General features: G+C 47.4%; 2 protein-coding genes across 2 annotated transcripts; one reads left to right on the top strand and one right to left on the bottom strand.

Moving 5' to 3' along the window:
• The first annotated feature begins 1,095 nt into the window (after positions 1-1,095).
• Positions 1,096-3,587, top strand: LOC124687332 (glutathione S-transferase Z1-like). The gene is made up of 9 exons (XM_047221124.1): positions 1,096-1,278; positions 1,368-1,424; positions 1,541-1,626; positions 1,750-1,821; positions 2,282-2,335; positions 2,536-2,611; positions 2,838-2,899; positions 3,166-3,225; positions 3,309-3,587. The coding sequence occupies exons 1-9, from the start codon at positions 1,182-1,184 to the stop codon at positions 3,411-3,413; spliced, it is 669 nt and encodes a 222-aa protein (XP_047077080.1). The 5' UTR covers positions 1,096-1,181; the 3' UTR covers positions 3,414-3,587.
• Positions 3,588-9,208: 5,621 nt separating this feature from the next.
• On the bottom strand, positions 9,209-15,984 carry LOC124692410 (glyoxylate/succinic semialdehyde reductase 1-like). Its single transcript, XM_047225785.1, has 8 exons — positions 15,865-15,984; positions 15,548-15,658; positions 15,361-15,462; positions 13,958-14,059; positions 10,393-10,508; positions 9,842-9,920; positions 9,591-9,761; positions 9,209-9,501 (listed from the first exon to the last, which is right to left on the bottom strand). The coding sequence occupies exons 1-8, from the start codon at positions 15,967-15,969 to the stop codon at positions 9,412-9,414; spliced, it is 876 nt and encodes a 291-aa protein (XP_047081741.1). The 5' UTR covers positions 15,970-15,984; the 3' UTR covers positions 9,209-9,411.
• Between the last annotated feature and the right edge of the window lie 537 nt (positions 15,985-16,521).

Here is a 16,521-nt window from a genome sequence, read left to right as displayed (position 1 = left end):
GCCGTTGAATCCGGCGAGAACGGCACGTTGTTGTCGACGGTCATGTCGCTGTCCCCGAACTCGGGGGAGTAGCGGGTGCGGCCGTCCATTTGCGACAGCCGCATCTGCGAGATCGACCGCGCGTCCGCGGTGTACCCCGCGTAGTGACCCGGCGACGACGGGGAGCTCGAGATGCTGTTGAGGCCGCCGCCCAAGCTCAGGCACGTTTCCGCAGAGGCTGCCGCTTTCTTTGCGTCGATGACGGCGATGCGGCGCCTCCTGCGGTCGGCCGTCATGAGGGAGCGGCGCTCCATCTCCTTCTCCCAAACCTCCTGAGACATGGTCGCCGGCTTCTCCTCCGGCGCGACGGTGCGCGTCTTCGGCGGCGCCTTCGTCGGCGGCTTCGTTGGCTTTCTCTTCGGTGCCATGGCGCGGCGGTGAGGGTTTTTCGGGTTGGAGGCTGGATGGGAGATGGAGCGGCTAGCGGGAGAAATGAGCGGTGGAGGAGACGGGGTTTTGGGGGAGAAGATGTATATTTCCTCGGCGTGTGGCTGACAGGCGGCTTCCACGTCCAAAAATTTCAGCCTCGCGAGACGCCGGCGTGCCCGATTCGCGCCCTTGGCGAAGGGGCCGGCACGGGGTTGCCGACGCTTCTATTGGGCTCGAAAAAACGCCGGCCCCGTTTGGGACGCGCCGGTGCGAGCCCATTTTCGCTCCCGGCTCCTAAATTGCTATCAGGACCGCTATTGGGGACGCCGGTGAAGATGCTGTTAGAAAGAAGTATGCAGATGGTAGTAAAGTAAATGGATTTACATCCAGCGACTTGTCACGTACAAGTTACCATGCCTTGTTGTCTTTGCCGTTGGATCAAAAAATGGAAGCACAAAGTTAAGTACTGTAGGTGCGAATACAGTGTACATGCTCTTTGCAGGAGTTGCTCCTGTAGCAAATGTATGGTTACTGTTCATGTTCATCGGACATCAATTTTGGGATAAAAAGCTGAGCCTGCTTTTGGAGACGGGACGGTCGACATGATTGAGACGTGGGCTGGGTTGCGAGTGGATATGGGCTTTGCAGTTCAGTGAACGAACCCAATCGAACTGCCCTGCCTTTGACTGCTTGCGTGCTCCACTGACCACTGCTCCATTCAGCTTCCGGCTGCTCTACGCCTCTGAGAAGCGAAGCTACCAGAGCTACTGCGAATGGCGGAGCCGTGCGCGCCGGCGTCGAGGCCGATCCTGTACTCGTACTGGCGCAGTTCCTGCTCCCACCGCGTCCGCATCGCGCTCAATCTCAAAGGTCCGTGCTGCTCGCTCTTTCATCCCATCTGACTCCCCTTCTGATTGCGTCGACTAATTTGGATGCGCGCGCGTATGATTTTTCTTCAGGTGTGGATTACGAGTACAAGGCGGTGAACCTCCTCAAGGGCGAGCAGTCTGATCCCGGTAGTTGCTACGGCTGCCGCTACTGTGGCTTGCTTCCTTCCTGTCGTGTGCACACGTGTGTCAGTTGTTTGGTATAGATCCTCAATAGGTTCATCTTTTTTTTTTGCGGGTGACAGAGTTCATGAAGATTAACCCTATGAAGTTCGTCCCTGCGTTGGTCGACGGCGATGCAGTAATCGGTGACTCTTACGCTATAGCATTGGCAAGTGCTGAGATATGGTCACTTTTCTTTTTACCAACTACCTACCCAGGGTCTCCAAATTGGGTATTCCCCTTACGCAATAGCATTGGCCTGTTAACCGTTCGTTTCCTTGTGGCTTTACAGTATTTGGAGGACAAGTACCCTGAGCCGCCTCTCCTGCCTAAAGACCTTAAAATGAAGGCCTTGAATATCCAGGTAACGGTACATTCTGCGCCCTTTTTAGTTGTTATGGTCAGCAAAAGTGTTTCATGTTCCACTTATATGTATCTGCATATGTGGAGCCAAATAGCCAATTGTGTAACTGTTATTGCATAGCATTGTTCAGTATTAAGTCAATGCAATAACTTACCAATCGCTCTTTCATATGAGTTTTCAATCATTGTACAGTTCAGTTTGGGGATATTACGAAAGAAGATTAAAATTTGTGAATCTGTTTTAACTGACCCACAAATATCCATCTGCCATCCACGAATTCTATGATCACGTATGAAACACAGCAGGAAAATAAATAAATGTAAATATGTATTTAAGGATGACTGGACTGCTGAGCAAATGGAACAAAATTATGTCCAACCATACTCTACAAAATACTTTTACTGTATCTCTTCTATTTTTCCTTTGTCACCAAATTATAATGATGTTACCTGTATGGCAGATAGCAAGCATTGTGTGTTCTGGTATTCAACCTCTTCACAATCTCACCTTGCTGGTAAGTACTGACTGTGCACATAACGAGAATTCTGTTTAGAATTTGATTGCCTGGTGCACCTGATTTCCATAGAGGGATGACTACCCATATGTGCTGTGCAATGATGCAATATTACTTGATTCTAAATTTAGAGATGCTATGCTTGTAAAGTGCATGGATACGTAACTTGGTATTGTGCTTTATTGCTTATTTGCTTGCAGAGATACATTGAGCAAAAGGTTGGTACAGGGGAGAGCGTCCCGTGGGTCCAACAACAGATTGATAAAGGTTTCACAGGTTGGCCTCACAGACATGACCCTTCTTTCTTAGTTATAACTACTATATTTGCAGCATTACTCATATTAGAGTTGGAAATACTGCTCACCAAGCAATTTGCATTGTGATGAGAAACACATATTTCTTGTACTACTATTTTCTGTATTTACAGTGGGTATTCTATGCCACTTTGATCCCTGCCTCTTTGTGCTTGCCTTGCATGCTAACTTTTTCCCGAATGGTGCAGCTGTTGAGAACATGATAAAAGGCTGTGCTGGGAAGTATGCTACTGGAGATGAAGTCCAGCTGGTTCGTATGCTACCCTAAGATTTTGTATCTTTTTTTTCTCTCAAAGAACATTATTTTGTTTGGAATGGATTTCTATCCAGTAGATCCGTTTATTGTTGTTGTATCAAAAGATGTCTATTTTCCCTAGTGCAGTAATATGATATATGAACAACAAAGCCATCGGTGTTCGCTCGCTTGGAGTCCCAGTTCACGGCAACTATCATCACTGCAATTGCAAACCAGCCCTGAGTCAACTCGGCTAATTGCCATATCCTCTTTGCATGCAGGCAGACGTATTCCTTGCACCCCAGATTTTTGGTGCAGTAACTCGCTTTCAAATTGATATGGTACTGCTCTTTTACTTAACTACTACAACTATACTGTGTCCTTGTAACTATCTTTTGACGAGCTGACCTACCTCTCCCCACAGTCAAACTATCCTACCCTCGCGAGGGTCCATGATGAGTATATGAGACACCCTGCATTTCAAGCTGCTCTCCCTGATAGGCAGCCAGACGCCCCTTCCTCTGCCTAGAAACTGCAACACAAACATACGCTGGGAGTGAATCAGTTCTCGTTACTATGTGCCTATGTTCTGCACCGCTGCTTCAAGCCCTGTAACAATAAGCACTAAACTTCCTGCGCAAAGTGCAAGATAGCTGCGCTGTAGTCTGTATCGCAATAATGAGATGACCTTGTGTGATCGGTACTTCGGTAGTCTTTGGATGTCTTCTACTACCTCTATCCATAAAAGGATGTTGTAAGTTTGTGTAAATTTAGATGTATCTAGTGTATAGATACATTCGAATTTAGACAAATTTTCGACATTCTTTTATGGATGGGGGGAGTATATCGTGCTGTTTTATGTTTGTAACTTAGCCATTTAGTCTTGAAAGAGAAAAAAAGGTTATCGGCCTAGCAACATGATAATTCTCTGTTGAGATCCACCAACAGAATGAAGACTCAGTTTGCAGTGTGTTTATTGCATAATCTGCAGTCACAAATTAGGAAAAAACCGATCAAACAAATACTTGATAGACAAAAACGGCTGAAGCAAACTAGATTATGAAAATGCACTACAGTGTCAAACTGTTGAAGTAGGTTGAGAGTCTGTTGTTTCAAAATACGCTGCACTGCAGTGCACTATCACAATGAAGAGCTTATCGAGACATTGAGAATGCACATGAAAAGTCCATTTCACACAAACGCGGTCGGGATCGGCTCATTTCCCCCCTTCCCCCCTCTCTCTCCGCTACAGGACTTTGAGGGTCGACCTCCGTCGGCCGGGCCGATCTGAGGCCCTCTCCGCCGGAATAGCCGGCCGGAGTAGGTCAAAGATGGGCGCCGGAGTAGGTAGGATTAGGTATAGCTGCAGATCTAGTCTAGTTTTAGATGTTACCCATGTGGAGTTTGGCGTCATGCCCTTGGGGGCTTGGCCATGGTGGAGCTTGGGCTGCTCCCGGTGGCCTGTGGTGGTGTGCTGGCTGTGCGTGGCGCTCCGATGGTGGGAGCCGGAGGCGGACGGCGACGGCGCTACCACGACCCCTCAAATAAAGCTCAACTGCTCTCCTCTCGATCTGGGCGGAGCTGGGCTGGCTCTTCCTTCTCCTGGCCACCATGGTGGTGGAAAAGAGGAGGAGATCCTCGCCGGCGTCGTGGTTGACAGATCGACATGCGAGCGTCCTGGAGCAGGATTTCTCCTACGAGCGCAACACACGGCGACCAGGTTTGTCGCCGTGATCCTCGGTCAACAAGGTGACCCATCTTCAACCTCCGTTTTGGAGGCCCTCCGATCTATCTGCTGGTGCTCGACGCCTTTAGGAACCCAAGTGGTTCGTCCCCGGGCTCCTGGAGGTTGCCAGAAGCTAGATCCTCTCGCCGGAGTAGGGCTTTCGAGCATACAGCTCTCTGAGCTCGGCGGTGACGCCTCGAGCTCGCCGGCGTGCGGTGGCAGAGGCACCAAGGCACTTGATTGCTTTTCTACATTTCTTTCCAGGGTGCTTTGTGTAAATTGTAGGGTCTCTTCTTCAAATAGTTGGTTATTTAGGGCAAGAGATGACAAGGGACCTTGCTGTAATTTGTACCTGCCATATGTGCTTAAATGAAAATTGCTCCGCTAGGGTCGTTGACCCCGTCTCTGTTCAAAAAAAAAAAAAAAAAAGAATGCACATGAAAATTCATGTTGTAGCGAAATAACGGTATGCATCAAGAAGAGCTCCTGAAAGCCGAAGATCGCCTGCTACATTTGAAAACCTAGTTCTAATGGACTGTGTCTCCTAGCTCAAGGAGGCATAGGTGGGTGTTGGGTACTTGGCCTCATTGAACAAAGACGCAGAGTATTTGAGGGCTCGTTCGATTCTGATTTTCAGAACGTAGGAATAGAAAAAAAAAACACAGGGTTTGAATGGCATGTCCTCTTCAATCCTATAGGATTAGGGAATTACAGGGTTTTGGATACACAAGCATTTGATTGCATAGGAAAACCAAAGAAATTTTAAAAGGATGTTGGAGCGAAGGAAATTTTTCCTCGAAAACATGGTACAAATGACTTCTTGGTAGGAATTCCAAAGGATTGGAATCCTATGAATCAAACAGCGTTTGTAGAAAAGTATCATATCGATCCAAATCATACACAATTCCTTTGAATCAAACAAGCCCTGAACCTTCGGGATGAATCTTGCGTTTGCGATTATTTCTCTACTACTTTGTAGTGTGCATCTTACGCTGTTGTAGGAACATGTTGGAAAAAATAATTTGCTATAAGGAACCAACTTTACTTTAATTTTCGTAATTGACTGTTCACCCCTTCTAGTTTTTTTTTTAATGGAAGCATAGCCCCAGCCTCTGCATCAGATGTAGACAGCCCGTTTTATTGCAAAGTTTCAAAGATTGGAATTTAAAGTTTACACCTCAAGGGTCACACATGATGTTCATGAAAATCAACCAACCGAATAGAAAAAAAATGCTTGTGCATCTTGTAATCTCCTAGAAAGCCCCTAGCCATCCTGGTTGTAGATATTCCGAGCAACAATCTCCAACCAGGTCCTTTCATCCTTGAGTCTGACAGCGCGGACGCACTAATGCTCGCGAAGGAAGGAACCCCGAACTTGTCACGCCATGCTATGAGGATTAAATTGATTCGTGATAGAATTAGGGAAAGAGAAGTAGGTTTACAAAAGGTAAGTCGGGATGCCAATGGTGCAAGCCATGGCCTCGCCTTGTTAGGGAGAGTACATGAACGGTCTGGTGTTTGGCTACAGAACTACCCGCCTGAAATCGCTGACGCGATCAAGGCTGATTGTATTCCCCCTGTTTAATTAATGAAACCTCTTTCCTTGCAAAAAAAAAAAAAAACAATCTCCAGCCGGGTGCATTCAGAAACCATATGTCCCTGTTGCGTCTCTGGTAGAGGAAAGGACCAGTCGTGGATCCAGTGCATGACCATACGGATAACTTGTAAAAAGTGAGCATTTGTACTCTTGTTAAACACAATATCATTCCGACAATCCATATAGCCTAGGTTAGAGCACAAATGCCTACCCAAATCCGTGCCTTATCATGCTCCATTTAGCCAATTTACGAACATATTCGACATATTAGCAGGAGTTGAGATATTAAAAGTATAGTGAATAACTCTCCAAATAAGACGAGCAAAGGGACAATCGAAAAAGAGATGGTTGATCGATTCCTCGAAATCACAATCACAGAAGGCACACTTCTTACGACCATTACAATTTCTTTCAGCGAGGTTGTCTTTTGTGAGTATGAACTTTTTGATATAGAAACCACATAAAATCTTAATCTTTAGTGGCACTTTCAGTTTCCAAATGTATTTCCATAAAAAACAGTATGCCCATCAGAGTACATAGATTTCACTCTGAAGGCCCGACGTACTTAGTTTCCAAATGAACACATCTGGGTTCCCCATTCAATTAACCATCGTAAGCCTCCGAACTAAAAGTAGCCAAGTGTCCAATTTATTTCCGGTTAGCACCCTTCTAAATTCGACATTCAGTGGTTCAGTACATCAACGACTAAAACGGTGTTTTCGGCGCACTATATTATACAAGGAGGGATACTGTCTCGTGCTAAGAGCATCTCCACTCGTCTCCCCGACGAGGCTCCCTGGACCGCGTTTTGTCATCCGGACGGCGAAATTCGGCCCAGTCGCGCCCCCGGTTCCTAGATTTCGTCCGGATTTGGGCCTAAATTCATCCGGCGATCCCACGCCATCCCCGGCCTCCCGGGGCGCGCTCGGGGAGTCCGGACGAAACGAAAGCGCGGGAAACGCCGAGGAAACTTCCCGTGCGTATGGTGGCCCCAACTTGTCGGCGAGGGACACCGATCGTCGTCCTCATCGCATCGTCTTCCGCGCGCTGTAAAAGCCTGCCGCCGGTCAGCATTCGCCGGCCGCGTAGCTTCCACGCGGCGAGTTAATGTCGTCGCATCGTCTTCCGCGCACGCATCGTCTTCCACGCGGCATTAATCGCCGGCGCCCGCCGCGCCTATATAAGCCGCTCCGCTCGCCGCGACGTCCCTGCTCCACTCTTCCTCCATTCTTCCTCCATTCTTCCTCCACTCACCCTCCACCGATGGCGTTCTACGACGATGACGGCGCAGCCAACAACGGCTTCCCCCGCCGATCGCTCCACGCGTGGGAGGGGCACCTCCTCCACCAGGCGGGGTACCCCTGCCCGCCGGACACGAGGCCCCCCGGTGGCAGGTGGCGGCTAAGCGCTGGTGGCGTGCCAATCCCGCCGCCGCCCCAGGGCCACGCCCTCGACGTCGCCATCGAGGAGGCGCGGATGGCGATGACGGAGGAAGAACGCGCCGACCCGCGCCACCACCCCGAGAACTACACTCGGTGGAACTCATTCTTTCTCCGGCGGTGGGAGCGTGAACTGGCGTCCTACAACGGCCCGCCACCTCCGCCTCCGCGCAACAACGCCGCGGGTCGCCGGCGTTGGTGGAGCGCGCCGAATAGGACGCTCCATAACATCCTCGAGCACATCGAGGGCGGCAACTCGCCGAGGCTCACGATGCCCCCTCCATCGAGGGCGGCGACCAGCCGCCAACGGGGAAACAGCTGGCAGCCACGGCGCATGGCTGCCAGTTCCTCGTCGTCCGGTTCGGCGGCGAGGTCGATCTCCAGGTCGGCGCCATCCTTGGCGCCTGTGAAAAAGGAGCCGGATTCCCCGCCGAGCCACCGCACGCGTGGCAGCGGCGGCATCGTCATCCACGAGCCATCGATGGCACAAGGACGGCGCCGCCCCAAGCGCGAACATGACACCTCCGGCGAGCGGAAGCGCAAGCCGGCGAAGGTGAAGGTGGAGGAGGCCGAGAGCGCCGAGGACGCGGCCATCCTCGAGGCCGTCATCGCGAGGTCCCTCCAGGACCTCGTCCCCGCTCAGAACACCATGCCGCTCGACCAGGCCTGCGCCTGGTCGAGGGAGCAGTGGGAGAAGGAGGAGGCGGAGCGGCAGGCGAGGCTCCTCCAGGACGTCGCCCGCTACCGCCGGCCTGCGACTCCTCCATCCGACCGCGCCGTCCCCGTCGTCGTCCTCGAAGCCTCCGACGACGACCTGTACAGGCCATCGCCGTCCCCGCCTCGCACCAGTGGCCGGTGGGGAGACGCCGGCCAAGGCAGCAACCAGGGGGCTTCGGCGCCGCCGCAGTTCGACGACGACAGCTCCGACGACGATGGTGGCGACGGCAACTACACGGTGTTCTACCGCCATTTGGGCATGTAGAGCGCCGTGTTTTAATATTTACAATTGTATTCCCCTAGCCGAATTCGAAATATAGTCGAATTCGGTCCTCTATGTATGAACTTCGCCCTATATATAGTAAATATCATTAAATTTAGTCTAAATTCGACCGTTTTATGCCGTAGTTTGTCAAGTTTCCGTTTTTCAAATTTAGATCGCCGTCTTCGCCTGAGATCGCGGCTGGTAAACTAGTCCTCCCCACGCCAAATTTACGTCTAATTCGAACGTAAATTTCCCCGGATTTCGACGTGGGGAGGGCAAACAAGTGGAGATGCTCTAAGGGAATCTCTCGCCTTGGAGCTCTCTCTGCAAGCATCCATGGCTGAGCTCGGCTGGCCTGCGTGGAACTGCAGTGGCACGTTGCAGCAGGCGAGAAAGAAAAATCAGTGAACCAGCGCTGCGCGCAGGTGCGGTGAGGGGAAAGGAAAGGCAGAGCGTAGGACAGAACAGGCTGATGCATCAGATAAGCCGGCATATTTAAGCATTTTCCATATAATATTTGCGCATCTATCTTCTCTTGAAGCAGTCCATCTCCTAGCTGCGACCAAATCACGAATCCAAATGGTTCGCTCATGCACAAGCTGATATTTCCAAACTTGTCGCTATAAACATACAATCCGGCAGTAGCTGCTGAATGTGCACACCAATACGACTGATAAGCCATGTGGATTAGACGAATTACGTATGGTCCCTTTGAAAAAACTGCATGGCCATGACATGGTTTTAAACATTCAGACTTCCAGACAAAACCATCCCTCGTCACGCTCAAGCTGAGCCACCTGCTCCTTTCAACACCTCGTGGACCGCTGAAAAATCCAGGTCCCCTAGTCCCAAACTTCTTGCTTTCTTGAATGCCTGGGATCCAGAGTGTAGTCATGTGTTTATTAGCTCTGTTGTCATGTTTTTGAAGGTAGGGGTTGAAAGGGGAGAAAAAAAAGGCACACCTCATTCGCAGCAGCTGCGACTGGCATGGCCACAGCAGTTTCATCTCCTAGGGAAAGAGCCAACCTCATATCCTTCTGCTGATGCTTGAGGGGGAATGCAGGATTGTAGCTGCCCTGCAACATTGAAGGCCCTTTCATCTTGAACATTGGATTTGCGACCGCACCGAGGTCCTGAAATTCAAAACATAAATCATGATTATTCAATGGTAAAGAAGTAGCAGCAGCAGTGTAGTGATAACCAAGCAACGTACCAGGACATCAAGAAGCGTCTGGGGGCTCAACCCACTTTTGTCAGCCAAACACAGTCCCTCAGAAAAAGCATTCATCATACTGCAGCAAGACAAAATGTCAGCGATGCATTATTGCAGTCGGCAAATTTACAAACATGAAAGGTAGAGGGGATTGATGCAACTGAAAGAGTTCATAGATTTCCAGATGCTGTACAAACATAGCGAAAACGAATATCTCTCTTAGAAGAGAAAGCTAAAAATCTCCATATGCAAACATAGGAGCACAATTTTAATCTTTGATAAGTTTACTGACTGTATGTACAGATCATCATAGGGATTAGCCTTTTTGCAAAGACCAAGATGCAAATTTGCATTAGAAAACAGTGACCATATCTACTGTATTAAGCTGCTAACAGATCAGAACCATATTTTCTAACAAATTGCAAAGTATCAGTGGTATGCTGCATACTGATATTCCAGATACCCTGGATATAATACTAGTTTACAGCGACCGGTAATGCTGACTGCAGTTACTACACTTGCTTTGTAGATGTGTACAGATAGATAGTCACCTTCCCATGATCATGTTGACCACCAGTTTCATCTTTGCTCCATTTCCTATCTCCCCCAGAAAGAACGACCTTTTCCCAAGTACATCGAATGCAGGGACCATGTCATCATATAGTGCCTGAAACATTAAAGATGGATCCATACATCCAGTTAAGCAAAAAGGAAATATCATGAGCAGTGCAGTTGCATTATGAATGGTAGACATGGCACTACGAACTGGTACCTAGTGGTTAAAATCATGGTAGCTGGTGGAGTTACCCAGCTTAATGGTGAATCTGTTAGATGCTATATACATGAGAAAATATCCCATAGAAACAAAATTTCAGCGGACACATGGGAACCAAGGTATGGACCGTTGGATCCAAACATGTTCGGTCCAGATCATCACACCATACTTTTTAGTCATTGTGTCAATTAGAAACCTGCCCTTTGTAAAAGCTAACACGCAGTCCACTTTTCTCTTCCCGTCCATCAACACATTACCCATGCATTTTATTTTTGGTTTAAACTAAGAAATGACCATATATTTTGAACCAGATTTCCTGTTTGGGATGTGTTTTAGACCTCGCCTTCATCTTGATTAGATCCTTCAAACAAGACCAATGTTGAATATGTTTTCAAAATTTAAGAAAATTCCATGTTTTGAAATGTTCTGAAATATTGACCAATTATTTTACTGATGCAGGTTCCATATGGCTTTTAATGACTTTCATTGTGGTTTCATATAGGTTGAGTACATGTTCCAGTGGAGTTTCAGAGTGGTTCGAGTTTCACTCAGGTTATTAATATGGGATTTGACTTCGTGCTCAGTTAAGTCTTATACCATTTGATTTGCATCGTGATTCGTGGTAGTCATGAGTTGCAACTAAGATTTTATGACATCATCTGACTGAGAACGAAGTTAGTTGTCAGTCACCTGAGAAATAGTCACACCCATAGGTTCCATATGGCTTTCAATGAGTTTTGATTTGGTTTCATTGTCTTTACTACTGTATTAAATTGCAATTCGACCATATGTACATCACCTTTTTTTTTATTTTAGCGCTTCTAGAATCAGAAAATCAAACCCACATTCTAAAAGTTATAAGTTACAGTATGTTGCCATTTTTTGCATTGTAGCCCCTCAAGAATTAGGTACTGAATATGCAGTCCCCTGAGAAAACATATCACAATCCCGTCTTCCACGGCGGCGTCTCCATGGAAATCTGATGCGCAACACGCCATCGTCACGGTCGCCGGGCGGCTGCTAGAGGGCGGGGCTCGCGACCGCAGGGGAGGTGATCCACACCACCGCAGCCGCCGTGGGAGAGGAACCAGAGGGATGTCGTTCCTCCCCTATTCGCCCCTATCCAGCAGATGCGCGCCCCACACTTGGGATAGAGAGGGGCGGACGGAGGGTTGATGAGGTGAGGAAGGAAGGAGAAGCAGTTGTTCTGCTGGGGTGCAGGGATGGAGAGGGGAGGCTGGCAGTTGGCTGGCTGGGGGTAGAGAGAGAGAGAGGGGAGGAGCAACAGCGGTGTGCAGGAAGGTGGAGCAGGGAAGGGGAGATGTGGAGGGGAGGCATCGGCAGGCGGCGGCTGGTTTGCTGCTCTTGCTCCCTGATAGCCCGGCCACGATACGATCAATCATCCACCAGCCGAAGCTACCTTGCTTGCTACTCCATAAGTGTGTGTGTGTCTAGCTACAGATTTCGTTTCAGGGATCTGGTCTCTAATCGATTAAGCTAGCAGATGCTCTCTAATTGAGTAAGCTAGCAAATGTGTTTCAGGGAGCACCACACGTCTCAGATAGATCTGCTCGTTTCCTAGCTAGCTTGCTACGTGTATATCTCAGCGAGTGCAAGCTTGATACTAATCTATCAAACGCACAGCACATTGAGCTACAATTCTATGAGATGTAGGCTCTTGCAGATGCACCTACTGGCTACCGGAAAGATAGTCACCTAATTAATCTTGACATATTTGGTGACCTGGAGAGTTATTAGGTATGAAAAAGAAATCATTAAATGGTTACCTGAAACATATTTGAAGGTCGAGCGGTCTACAACAGTTGCAAATCACTTGATAAAGCTAGGCGCCTCAGTAACAATTTTTCCATTTCTTGCCTAAGCTATAAAGTACTGAGATTAACATGCAATGTGTTACAAATGCATCCTTCCCATTTGACAATGGCATATCATCATTCTGAATATTTATGCAATGGCAACTACCTTTGATAAGCGATTGACATCCTACAGTTCTACATTGGATTAGATTATGCTGAGGAAACCATTGTTCATAATCTTAGCATAACTCTCGATATTGTAATTTATAATTGTAATGCAGTTCAACAAATTTGGATGGTTTCTTTTACAAAAGTTTTTTTTTACATTGGATTAGTTTGTAATTGTCATGCTCTCTAATTGTAATGCATATTCGCTATATATTATACTTGGCTTTTAGGGGTTCCATGAGAAACAACTAGTTTTTTCGCAGTTTTTGTCACTAGCATGACAACACTGGCCCTATTATGGTTCCAAATAACTAGAGAAAAGCACAAGGGAGGAGAAAGATGTAGGAATAAACCAATATTTATCACAGGTTGCTAGAAAATATAACAAATTCTTTAATCAATTTGTAGCAGCACACAGGCATTCAGCTAGTTTCATATACCTTTTGTATGTAGTTTCATACTGATTTGAGTTTCAGTCAGGTTCTATCAAACCTCACCTTAATCTTTTTGAAAACTAAAGGAAACCTCAGAGAGGGAGAATCAAAGGTGTGATCTGAGCCGAATATTTTTTATTCAACAGTCCATATCTTGATTTTCATGTTTCCTCTAGAACCTGATTTCGAGTTTCAGTCAGGTTCTATCAAACCTCATCTTAATCTTTTTGGAAACTAATGGAAACCTTAGAAGGTGAGATATGGCCAAATATTTTTTTATAGGGTGTCAAGTGGGATACCACCTAAGTCACACTTGTAGTACATTTTGCTTTTTCTAGAGTAAATTTTGACACAAAATTTTTAACTAAAAAAGGCAAAATACAATAAAAGTGAGATCCCACCGGGATCCCACCTTGACACCGTAATTTTTTATTCAACGGTCCATATCTTAGATTTCATGTTTCGACTATAAACTGATTTCCGTAGGCTACTTTTCTCCTATATCCTAATATCCATACCAAATGTCCATCCAACATAACCGGAATAGTTCTATCGTTTTCTGGCAAGTGCCTCAAAACTACCTACACTGAGTCACTGTTTTGTTAACACCTGGCAGAAAAGAAGAAGAAAACTCTAGCTGTATAACCAAGAAGGTATGTATAGGCCCAATAAATATTACAGCTGCTAGAAGGGTTGACGTACTGTAGTTTAACTGTTTCAAACAATCAGGACAATATTATGATTATAATATTATGTGGGCGATAGTCACCACAAGAACTCAACTGGGCGCAGAAAGCTGCATACATTTAACCTTTCAAAAGTAGTAAGGAAGTTGCTTAGAAAAAGTAGTTTTAAGCAATCTGATTAGTATAATTGACTTGAAACAAGGCTTCCCAGTGATCATCAGAACACAGTGAGTTACCTTGTCCCCTGCAGCAAGAATGACCAATTGACCATCTTCAGCTGGCTTCTTGCTCCCTGAAACTGGAGCTTCAACAAAAGCTCCGCCTTTTTGTTTAACTGCCTGCAAACATTTAATGAAGGGGCGTTAATTCCAGACAAAGATTGATCGATATAACCAATGAAGGTAACCAATCGAGGGAAAGCATTTCGACAGCAACTGGTGAAACAAGAGACAAGATTGCATTTAAATGGGTGAGGCAGAGAGCTTGCTCATAAATATTTGAGAAATATGTTATGCAGATCCTGTCAACAAACAATGACTAAGATTTTATTTGCTAGAAACATATGTTGAGGCAAATGCAATATAGATCACATGTATTAATCCATGCATGCTCCACTATACTTTGTGATATGTCACATAAGTTGATTCGTTATATCAAGCACTCTATTGATCTAGGCGTGCACATCATTCCTTCTCCCCCTACCTCTCTTCTCACTTATTCCTATGATGGTTCGGTGGGGCCACTGTAGACACTCGTGGTTCTACCTGTCAAATCTGCGTATGATTGGTGATAATATCATTTCTTGGTCTCCTAAATGCAAACTCCACGCACCTAGGTCGATTTTAAGACAAGTACCATGCAGTCACCGGAATATTTTGTTTGTGCCAGTTGCTGCAGGAGCTAGATCACCCACTTGCATATGATACTGTCATTTATTGAGACAACATCTCCGTAATATACTTGTTATCAACTTAGTGAAACACCTATGATAAAGCATGTCGAGGTTGATGTTCATTTTTCTGCTGGAAAAGGTGAGTCCATCAACTTCTTCAAGTTTGCAGACATGTTCACCAACAGACTCAAGGCATCCAGGTTCACCAAGTTCTGTTCCAGTCTAATCGTCTCAGCGTTCAGTAACAAGCAGCTGCGACAGCGGGAGATGGTGTAATCGTCGACAAACTAACAGGGGTGCTGTTAGACTCTACACTGATGCTGCATTCTCGATGCAGTCCTTCAAGTGTGAACCATTAAAATAGAATCCACAGCCTCATTTTGTTTTGTTGTTACATAAACCACCGTCCATTCCCTCTCGTTTAATGTTATTGACATCCTTTATTATGTGGCTCGTTGGTTTTATCTATAAACATGTCGAGACAAACGTTTGAGTTACTCCACCCTCTTTATTCAGTGTCTAAGCTACACTAACTTCAGCTTTGGTCTCCATTACCCAAGTAGATAAAATAAAATATAGCTCACCTATCTGAAATATAGCTTAACCCTCTGCCCACTGAATATGCCATCAATCAATGATGATGCAAAAGGTGTGTGATTGGTTCGCAACAACTTAAGCACTTGATAGAGTGGCACTACAGGTAATACTACATAAGTTTGTACTTATTAAAAGGCACACGGGAAATACCTCGCTTATCTTGCAAGAAGTTGCGGCGTCAACAGTGGACATGTCCACATAGCCCTTCCCCTCCCCGATTTGCTCGAGCACACCGTCCTTGTCGAAAACAACCTAGACGGATTTTGAAATATGGATATCAGCAAATCTTGCGATGTCTGAATAAGAATAAAAAAAGGGGTTCGCAGCGTGTCTTAACGGATAGCGCGGCGCTGGGATCGGAGAGCATGGCGATGGTGTACTTGCACTTGGCGACGACCGCCACCGGCGTGTCCCCGACGGTGGCGCCCATCGCGACGAGCTCCTCGCACTGCCAAAAGAAAACACATGGCCACGGTTTCTCGAAATTATAATCAGATAATAAAAGGCAAAACGACAGAGCACGGAATCAATCTAGGGGATGTTCCCAAAAAAGAATCGATTGATCCCGCTCTAGCAGGCGGCGGTTTCGATCGGCCGGATGGATCGGCGAACCGGGTGGGGGACAGATCGAAGTCGAGCCCCGCGTGTGCTTACCTTGGAGAGGGTCCGGTTCCAGACGGTGACGCGGAAGCCGTGGCGGAGGAGGTTGGCCGCCATTGCCTTCCCCATGATTCCCAGCCCCAAGAAGCCCACCTCCATCTCCGCCCTCGCTCTCTGCGCCTGCTCCTCTTCTTCGTCTTCCTCGCACGCACGCCCGCCCGCAGCCGCAAGGGAACCCTCTCTCTCTGTCTCTCGTCGCCTCCCCACTGGCCACTGACTGATGCACACGCGCCCGCCGCAAGCGACACACACTCAGTGCGCAGCCACGCCGATCCCCTCGATTTTAATTTTATCTTTGTCGTCCGTTCACTTTATATTATCCAAGAAAATTTCTGTCGCGCTCAGGATCGCCGTTCCTTGGAGCGTCGGATGGGCAGGATGCGTCTGAGCGCGTGCGCCGGTGGATCGATGTGGCTCTCCTTGTTTGGCCACCATACCTGCCGCTGCCGGCCGCATCAGCTCCGCGATGCCCAACAGGAGCAACCAGCGGCTCAGCCTGGGGCAGGGTAGCTATCGCCGTAAACAGACCAGTGGTTCAGGGGCCAAGAATTATCCGCTGCCTTCAGGGTCCAAACAGTACGCCAACGCCACTTCGACAGCCCCTACTTCGGTGGATGGTGGGCTGATGCCGATGCCCATGATGGCGAGCCT

The sequence above is a fragment of the Lolium rigidum genome, chromosome 2, assembly GCF_022539505.1.
Source record: "Lolium rigidum isolate FL_2022 chromosome 2, APGP_CSIRO_Lrig_0.1, whole genome shotgun sequence".
In the NCBI taxonomy this organism is placed as follows: domain Eukaryota; kingdom Viridiplantae; phylum Streptophyta; class Magnoliopsida; order Poales; family Poaceae; genus Lolium; species Lolium rigidum.
The sequence above is the reverse complement of the archived record's forward strand: the minus strand, read 5'-3'. Positions and strand labels throughout refer to the sequence as shown.